The sequence below is a fragment of the Pyrus communis genome, chromosome 6 (genome assembly GCF_963583255.1).
Source record: "Pyrus communis chromosome 6, drPyrComm1.1, whole genome shotgun sequence".
In the NCBI taxonomy this organism is placed as follows: domain Eukaryota; kingdom Viridiplantae; phylum Streptophyta; class Magnoliopsida; order Rosales; family Rosaceae; genus Pyrus; species Pyrus communis.
In genome coordinates this window covers 25,360,391-25,370,399 of record NC_084808.1, presented here as the reverse complement: position 1 = coordinate 25,370,399, position 10,009 = coordinate 25,360,391, and the positions used below count along the sequence as shown (strand labels likewise).

Genomic DNA, 10,009 nt, shown 5'->3' with positions numbered 1-10,009 from the left:
TTCGCACGAGAGCAATCTCAGGATGGATGACCCACTGGGAAGTTCTTATGTGAGTTCCCAGAAACAAAACCGTGAGGGTGTCGTAGGGGCCCAAAGCGGACAATATCATGCTATGGTAGAGTCGAGCCCGAAATATGGTGGGGACTCAGGGCGGGATGTGACATGTATGAACGGTCGACTTTGTTCCTAAATTATCACCCAAGTAAAAATTAGTTCCAAAACTATTTTTTTCAAAGAAGCCATTCCTTAAACTAATAATAATTTGCCAATTACATTTGTAACATTAGATTTGAAGTTATTTTATCCAATTTTCCTTCCACATAAGCCATATGATGCATTTTACTTAGTAATACCATCATTTTCTCACATATAAACCCTTAAAGTTGCATATAAGTTGACGAAGAAATAGGATAAAATAGTTATGAATATAATAATAGAGATGAAATTAGTAGTTTTTAATGAATTTATGATATTATTTTATCAAAAAAAAAATAATTTAAGAACTTAATTTTCAATGCAGTAATAATTAAGCGACTAAATCGAAAGTTCACTCTACTTACAATGTTTTTTTTTTTTTTTTGGAAACATTACATTTTACAACTTAATTTCATATGATTATTACCCAATGTTAAATGATGATTGGGATTTGGGGGAGTAGGCCAACCTGTCCTGTATCATGCCATAAGGTTAAGGGATCAAAGTTGAATACCACAACTCTGTCAATATCATCTGCCTGCATTTTCAGAACTTGCCATTATTTATTTTGTTTTAAAAATTTTAGTATGAATGTCAATGGCCGTACACAAAAATAAATAAAAAATAAAAAAATCTAACATCTATATATTTATTTTTTGTTGAAATCACGAGTCTCAACCTCTAAAAGAGACTAACGCACTGTGTTTGAAAAATTAAAACAAGTAACATTATGTCATTAGTTTAACATACTGCAGAGTGCGCTACAATATAAATAACGCACTGTGTTTGAAAAATTAAAACAAATAACATTATATCATTAGTTTAATATACTGTACGGTCACGTAGCGGGGTGCAGGTAAAGAAGCCCTCTTCAGAATGTTGCAAGAGGCATCACATCATACGGTGGGGAAATTTTTCATACTATTGGTTGGAAATTTTGTTTTCAGATTCCAAATAATTGTACTATTACACGTGGTGTATCCGGCCGTGATCTAGAGAGACTGAAAAAGTTGAACAAAAATATTGAACAAAAAATAATGAGCCAATATTGCCACGTATAAAACTCAATGAAAAGCTCTATAATTTTTTCCTGTATAAAATGATTACATCTCTCACACAAGTAAGATTCGTCTACAGAGAATAGAGCCTCCCATCGAAGGGATATTTTGTAACAATCCCTACTCTCTCCCAAACCACCATTTACAACACACACACACACGGGGAAATTGTATTTATAGAACGATTGACATGAGAATCTCGACTGAACATAGCAAACGGAAACCCCGGTGCGGTACCTGTTGCCGAGAGCCTGTTGCTGGATGACTACATGTGTGACGGTTCAAAATTCCTCCACGGCTCGGGTTAAAATGGGAGAATGAAATGCATGCTGCACTGTATATTTCCTAAAGAATCCCCGTGGAAATGCTGGAAGTCGCATTAATCTTCAGTGAGTACTCGGGTATGTAGGTAACACCTGTCGTGCAAGAAAATGATGCTTGATCAGAACAACATATGCATCAGTTGGAGGTTCGCATTAAAGTAAGGATAACCCTCAGGTATGATGGAAGATTGTGTTGAGGGAGGAACCAGAGAGAAAGCAGAAAACCAGCCAAAGTGCCTTCTGGATACTGATTCGTTATTGATTAAATTAACTGCCCAATACTCGTGCCCAATTTTTTTCCCGATGCTCCATCGTTAAGCAATCAAACTAGCGGACCTAGAATCCATAAAGAATACACCTATACAAGTGCTATTTATCTTCTTTTCAGACCTATGAATAACAATGGTCTTTTAACACTCAAGGCAGGAAAAATTTGAACAGTAGGACTGTAGAACACTCCCCCTAAGCATCAACTAATCATCCGAGCGTAGCACTTAACTTTGCTAGACATGAAAATGCATAAACCACTCATTCTTCCGACAGTGATGCATGGGAAACAAAAATGGCAGAAATAATGAGATGTTTACCTTTTTCCTTGACATCAATTTGCAGAGTGTCCAGTGTAATTATACCATCCGTCAATGGAAGTAGCTCAAGCTTGATGGTTGCCGTAGATTGAGATGGGACACACCTGATGTGACCATAGAAAATTATAATAACTGAAATATCAATGAATATGAAACGAAAAGAGATAAGAAAATGGAGCATTACCCTAGTGGAACTCTACTCTGAAGCCACAGATGTGTACAACACAAACCAGCGCTTGGAATGGCATCAGACAATGGAGAAGTCTGTTCGCTAAAAGAAGCTGGCCAAACTCCACCTTTAACATTTTGTTTCTGATTGTCCGAAAGGAGTGGTGAGCTTAGCCTCTGTATTGTAGGACTCTTTCCTGTATAGTCAGGAAAACTTAAAAATGGACTCATTGGTGAAGCAGGGGAAGAATTCAAGGAGACCACTGAAGGAGGGGAAGTGAATGAAGCTGGAGCAAGAACTGTTAGATTTAGATCTTCTGACATTAGATTTGAAACCTGGAGAGTCAAGACCTGCAAAATTGAAAAGTTGGATGAACCCAATACAACATGAAAAAAGGAAATCCCCCAAAGACACATTTGAGCTACTAAGTATATGAAACCTGAACAGGAAGCTGAGAGACTCCTCCGTTGGGTGCACTAGATTGTTCAGACATTTCAGATGCAACAGAGATCATAAGATCCCTTGAAACACGCGGACGCCAACTTGTTGGCTGTTTGAAAAATAATCTTGACTCTGCAGATGTAACATAAAAGGAGAAGAATTAGAAATTAAAACTTAGGTCCTCCAAATATGGAACACTGAGAGATATATAATTACCAGTGTAGTTGCACCGACATGATACCATAATTGCGTACTGATCAGCAGTTGAAGCACCCTTCTTTCCTCCAACAGTCTTGGGCGGCGGACGCAAGCTTGGTGCTGCATTTCCAGCCTGTAGTTGTGATGAGTGATTTCTTCTATCACCACCAGCCTTGAAATTCTTCCACAAGGATGTTGCTGGTTTAAGAATAAAGGAATGCTCTTCACCTCTCCTGCCATGAGAAACTTTAATGAGAAGAGAACAAATAAACTTGGGATTCCAAAAGCTATACATCTTTCTTCAAAAAATGTGTGATGTAACATATGAGTTTCAAATTCTAAAGATATGAAGCTCCAACTTTATTCCAGAATGATGGTGCCCTTTTTCTATGTCACTAAGTTTGCATTTGCTGTATCAAACCTGGTATCAGAGTAGCCAGACGTTGTTTTATCAAACTAGATGCAAGTCTTTTTTTTTACCCTTTTTCTCAGGCATCTAAGCTCTTTCTAAGTTCAAGAGAATTTGCCAACTGTTATACATGCAAAGGAATTTCTTCTATGTGAACACAGAGTACTAGGGATTTCGCCCGACCAATATAATTTTCTAATCCTAGACATTAATGTGATCAAGAAACGCACAATCACAATGAAAAAATGAAGTTTTTGTAACAAGGAAAACTACAGTGTGAAATGAAAACCAAATTGAGATACCAAAGACGTAACAACAACCTGAGGGCTAGATTTGGCAAACTGTGATCATTTCCTGCTTCAATACATGCAATTGGTAATGATAAGGATTGTCCACCCTTTGAAGCCTCCTCAAAAACAATTGTTATAGCATCTATATACACCACAATGTTTGGTGCATGTGCTGGAGAAACATTCTGCACGACAAAAGGGTATCTTAATAGGAACGTGAGACGAAGCCTAGTAAACATGTCATTCCTAACAAAGTGTTAGACATGAAAAAAAAAAAAAAAAAAAAAAAAAAGGGCAAAAACAAGTATTAACCCATGTTCTGGAGAAATATTCTGCAAAACAAAATGATAACTTAATAGGAATGTGAAACAAAGCATACAAACATGTCATTTCGAACAAGCGTGATTAGATATTATCAAAATCCAGGAGGAAAAAAAGCATATTTAACAAACACCTCAATCTAGTCAATCATTGCTCACACCTTTATCTGGACACAAAGAAGGTCATCTGTATTGCAGTCAGCAGCAAAAGAAAGGATTTCTACCGGTTGTATAATTTCAAGTTTTCTCCTCCATCTTCTTCCAGGTATATAGATTCCCTCCAATCCACAACAAACAGAAAACCTTTCTCGCTCCAATGACACGCCTCGAAAAGATAAAAGCCCCTCGCCACCAGTTTTTTGATTCTTCAAGAACTTCTGAGATGAATACTGATCCCAGTCTTCAAGATCAAAGCTTGGCTTAGAACTTGCAGCTTTAATAGGTCCCGGTGGTGGTGTAGTATTTTGTGGTAATGATGACATGGAGTAACTTCTAAAATGGGAAAGGAGTTGAGAACCAGATTTTTGAGATGTGCTACCGATTCCTGAATTGGAAGTTAAAGGAGGAGATAAAGGGCGAGCCGGAGGTGGAAGGGTGTTATCCAAAGGAAGCAACCATTTCAACAATTCTCCACATGGGTCCTGATTTGCATCAACTAAGCTGTCCTGAGTCTGAGCAAACAAACTTCTCTCACGATATTTCTCAAACTGAAGAATCTCAATAACAGGGTCCTTCAAAAAATCTACGCCAACATTCACTTGTAAAAGAACCTGCATCCTTCCAAACAAGAAAATGGAATGAGAATAAGTGATCTGAACAACTGCTTACACTAGCCATGAATGTGAGAGGAAAAAGAAAATATAGAATATTTTAAAATGGAAGGGTCATGAATTTGTTATCAGAGTTATACAACTCTTACTTATTTTAGTACCAAAAAAGACCCACCAGGGCTTTTCTCCTGTGAAACCTTGCAGGAAGCTTAAAAACTAAAGCTGCATGAATATGATGGAAATTCTACTCTAAACTTTCAGCTAACAAATGAGGACCAACAAACCAGCAAAAAGCGTACATGGGTTCTTCCATGTATACCTAAAAACCTGCTAAACATACCTCTCTATTATTCTATTAACAATTTTTTTTTCCTACAGTAACCTGAAAACAAAATTATTGGAATACAAGCACAGAATAACATAAACCTAAAAAAATTCCGGTGGCAGAGTCATTGCCAGTGAGCCATGGTCAACGTAAGAAAAAGATAGATAAAATTATGAGAGGATTATAGGGGGTTAAGTGTGAAGACTAGCTGGATGGGTAAGCAAAACATTTGGTGCAGATAGAAGCTCACCACTTTTTCACCCTATAAACAATGTCCCAATATCTTTTAGATAGTTTGTTTCTCAAGCGGGTTGAAGTACGATATGAATATACATATGGTGGGTGTGTGTGTGTGTGTGTGCACGCGTGTATACAACACATATTATGTATGTATACAATGAATAACCTACAAGCTTCATTACACATACCACTATGTCACCATTAGAAAGAGAGCAACACTTGACATTATTTCTTGCTACACCTCCAGATACATTGGGATCAAAATTCCCTTTATCAATAATGGCATTTACTGCAGTTTTCTGGGTTCCATTTTCTGTGTACTCTTGACCATCCACCTCAACAGATTCTGAAGACTTCTTAGAAATACTTTTTTTCGCCCAAAGTGCCTCACTTGACTCTGCAATCCTAACAAAAAAATGAGACCTCTCGAATCTTTGCAATAAAATTTCAGTCTGTCTTTTGTGATCTTCCATTCTAAGAAGAGATTCACTAGCAGAAACATCCTTTTGTGAATCAGTCCTCTCTTTTGAAAGGGTTTCACCATTTTGATCTGCACCTTGACTATCAGGACTCATATCTCCTTTTCCCAACAATGTGCCATTGCTATCTTCCAATTTTCGATTTTGTTTCTTTGGACTTAGTCTTATGCCATTTTTACTCATGGCTGCAGCCAATTTAAAGGGAGTAATAATTTCTGTGTCCTGCTTACATGCTGACAAGCATGCAAGGATGTGAACTTGTTCACCTGGATTAAAAAATAGATTTCAGGTCCTCATAAAGGATGTATCCTCCATGTGAAGAATAAAAAGCATGTCAAGACCAAAAGAGTCGGGAGATTGAAGAACTACCAGGGAAAACAAAGGAGCGGTCCAGAGGGCGTAATGACTGTATATCTGGTGCATCATTCCAATTATCAGGGAGTTCTTCTGCAAGAGCAAAACAATCTTTAGACATACTAGTTTATAATCACCATGATAGAATTGCGCATTTAATACATAATATAAGCACTCAGTCAACTATATATGTGTATATCATAACTCAGTTTATGTGCAAACCTATAAGAGCACATGCAGTCTGACACTATGCAAATTATCAAAACATGGTTGAGTCTAATGGAAAGCACTTACTGTATGGAATGGCAATCCATCCCTCCTCATCAGAGACATCATAATGCTTTGCTATGACAGAGGTTTCCTTCTTTGCACCAATTCCATTTTCACCACTAGATTCACTTTCTGCTGCATTATCTTCGGTTGTGGAATACTGTGGATACGAATCTTCAGCAATTAGACCCTCCAAGGTTGTTGCTGATTTTGGGGTAGTATACGTCTCTGCAGGTGGTTCGTGGACAGGAGACACAGGCGGTACAGACGGAACAGATGGAACAGATGGCTGTTCTGCCGTCACACGCTGTACATGGTGAGTAGATCGCATAAGAAAATTCATTGTCCCACCACTGCAAAATCCATAAATGTTGTCAGTCAAACAAAACAGGGGTTACGTTAAACAAGCGAATGTGTATGTATGTATAGCTTGAACATGTGAACCCATGCCGATAAGACTGGTGAGAACTCTCATTGAAACGGCACTTAAAGTGCCTAGCAAGTGAAATTCACAACCGAAAATTCTCCATCACCTTCCTAAACATTTTTCCCATACACCCAAATTTTCAATACACGCAATCAAATGCCAATGGAAAAGCCATCCAAATCAGAGGCTTTTACCACACTACAACAATGGCCCTTGATCAAACAGTTCAAATACTCTAAATCTCAAATCACGATTCATGAATCATGGGATACGTATAACAAATAAGCAAACAAAAAAAAACTCTAAAATCTCCACAACCCATTACGAAATCTATACTGCTATTTCTGGTTCCCTGGATTCGGCATTGGAATTGAATTTCGAGATTGACCTTCCAATGCCGAATCCAGCAGCAAATGGCTGAGAATTTAAAATCTAAATTCCATTTAGCTGTTCATCAGAACCAAATATACTGACCTGAGATCGAGTCCTCCGTCGAACCTCGGCGGTGATTGCAATCCCGGAACGTTTCGAAGCTGAAAACCCTAATTGTTCGATTCCGGTGCTTCTCTACCTGCAAATTCCGAATCGTAAGCTCCGGAAGTTGAACGACGGTGATGCGACGGTGGAGTGCGATCAGAGTTCAGATGGGACAGTCTGCGAGCTGTGATGGTAGACTTCCGGGTTCCAATTCACCACTGCGGTGCCACCATAACCGTCACTGTAAAATGAAGAAAATAGTTTGTTGGTTTTTCGGTCGGAAACTTTCAAATTCATGAAGCCCAAAAGAGAAGGAAACAAGACTATGAAAATCGGCCCAAACGACTTGGGCCCAAATTGCAGATTTTCCTTTTTCTTTTTTTTTTTTTGGTAAATAAATATTTAAAAATATTCTAATCTCTCTCTTTTTTTCTTTTTTTTTTGAGTAAATTATAACTATGGTCCCTTAACTTTAACTCAATTAGAGCAATGGTCCATCAACTCATCAAAACGTGCAGTTATGATCCCTCAACTAAAAATTCATTACCATTAGTCCCTCAACTTTAATTCAATTAGAGAAATGGTCCCTTAACTTTAACCCAATGGTAGCAATGGTCATTCCAACATAACTCGTTTTGACAAAATTTTTGATGTAGTTAACGAAAATGACCATAATTACACACTTTGATGAGTTGAGAGACCCTTATTATATAAATGGTTATCCCAACATAACTTATTTTGACAAAATTTTGACGAAATTGATGAAAATGACTATAGCTACACATTTTGATAAGTTGAGGGAACAATGCTAATGAATTTTTAGTTAAGGAACCATTGCTCCAATTTGATTAAAGTTGAGGGACCATTGCTGCCATTTACTCTTTTTTTTTTGGTAAATCAATGAAGCCACTTTTCTTTTGTTCTTTGTCATTTTATTCTATAAGAAAAACTTATGAAAATGACTTGAAAACTTTGAGATTTAATGATAAGGACAAAATAAAGGGTAAAATGAATAGTACCAGGATTGACTTTTTAGTGTAAAAATGTGGTTTTTCGTTAAAGTGAACACCACTGGGAGCTTTTCATTAAAGGTCCCTATTCTATAACCCGTTAAGAGCTAGTTTGAGATTGTTATGCTGTGAAAAAAAAAAAAAAAATTGTTTTCAGAAGTAGGAGTACAGTTGCTTTTGTTTTCTGATATTTTGGATCCATAATTTTGAGAAAAAAAAAAACATTTTTTTTATTTACTAAACACAATTTTTACCTCAAATTTTTTAAAAAGCTGTTTAAAAATAAAAAAAAGAAAAGAAAAAAGAACAGTACTAAACTAGTCTCAAACAAAAGAATGACACAAACACAATTTTTACCTCAAATTTTTTAAAAAGCTGTTTAAAAATAAAAAAAGAAAAGAAAAAAGAACAGTACTAAACTAGTCTCAAACAAAAGAATGACACATAATGACAGGAATTGAATAAGTATGATTAGAGTCGATCACTGTATTTTCGAACTCAAACCCAATTTTGTTTTGTTAACCCAACTTGGTTTGACAATGACTACCATAAACCAACAGAATTAAACCCACAGAAATTAGTTAAACAAGTCTGATTAAGATGGGATTAGGAGGTCAAATCAAAGATGTGTAATAATAAATGGTTTGGATCAAATAATTGGAGTGAAGTCGAAGCTGGACGCTGGGGTGGTCCACATGTGCAAATATGAGTGGTCCCATTGTAACCCAAACCAAAGGCGGGTTAGTTGAAACTTGAAACCGATGGTGGCGTGCGTCGGCCTGTGGGATGAGGATAACCGACGTCCCACCACAACGCCCCACAACAATGACAAAGGAAAGTTCCTTCTGGTCATTTTTCCCACAATTACCATGCATTTCTCTTTTTTTTTTTTTGAAGTACAAGCAAGTTGCTTTCTCGATTGCTTTAGGAAAAAACTGTCACTCTAATGGAACATGCAAACAAAGTAACAAAATTTATTTTATTATTTACTTATTATCCTTTGACAAAAAATGTTGGAATTTAAGGGTCTTTGACATTGGTATGCTATTAAAACTCAAGGAAAAATTAATAGGATTGCAATAAGGGCAACAATGCTTTTTGGCACGAAATGTTGGGCGATCAAGTATCAACACGTGCATAAACTAAGTGAATGAAAGATGAGAATGCTTCGTTGAATACATGGGCGTACAAGAAATGATAAGATTAAGAAACAATGATATCTTAGGTAAAGTAAGAGTTGTTCCAATTGAAGATAAGATGAAGGAAAGTTGATTAAGATGGTTTGAACATATGAACAAAATACCTACAACTGCTCCGGTTAGAACTGTAGTTACGAGATAGAAGTTCTAAGTTAAAATCGAGTTAAATTAATACAATGAGAAGCAGAGTTTTTTTTTTTCGTACAAGGGATAATTATCTATATTAAGGGATGAGAGTTGATTAAACTTCACAATGAACTATAAATAATATGGTTCAAATTCATCAAAGACAAATCGAACTTAAAACTTATTACTTATAATTGAAGAAAAATATCAATAGAATGTAATTCTAAATAAGGTTAAAAAACAAATTATTTGAAATGAAACAGAAGACTACACCACAAGTACATTGTAAAGTTACTGAAATCCACATACGCACACAATCCCAGGTTGGTGTCATCTGAAATC

At 36.5% G+C, this 10,009-nt stretch overlaps 1 protein-coding gene across 1 annotated transcript; it reads right to left on the bottom strand.

The window, feature by feature from the left end:
- Positions 1-1,253: 1,253 nt before the first annotated feature.
- On the bottom strand, positions 1,254-7,580 carry LOC137737133 (uncharacterized). The gene is made up of 11 exons (XM_068476520.1): positions 7,330-7,580; positions 6,453-6,781; positions 6,174-6,251; positions 5,514-6,070; positions 4,152-4,760; positions 3,701-3,855; positions 2,990-3,204; positions 2,772-2,905; positions 2,348-2,682; positions 2,164-2,267; positions 1,254-1,669 (listed from the first exon to the last, which is right to left on the bottom strand). The coding sequence occupies exons 2-11, from the start codon at positions 6,769-6,771 to the stop codon at positions 1,599-1,601; spliced, it is 2,577 nt and encodes an 858-aa protein (XP_068332621.1). The 5' UTR covers positions 6,772-6,781; positions 7,330-7,580; the 3' UTR covers positions 1,254-1,598.
- Between the last annotated feature and the right edge of the window lie 2,429 nt (positions 7,581-10,009).

Coding starts and splice junctions, on each gene's coding strand:
- LOC137737133 (XM_068476520.1), bottom strand. CDS start 6,771: ATGAATTTTCTTATGCGATCTACTCACCATGTACAGCGTGTGACGGCA. Junction 4,761..5,513: donor TTTCTAATGGTGACATAGTG/GTATGTGTAATG, acceptor GGAAGGATGCAG/GTTCTTTTACAAGTGAATGT. Junction 2,268..2,347: donor CAGAGTAGAGTTCCACTAGG/GTAATGCTCCAT, acceptor TGGTCACATCAG/GTGTGTCCCATCTCAATCTA.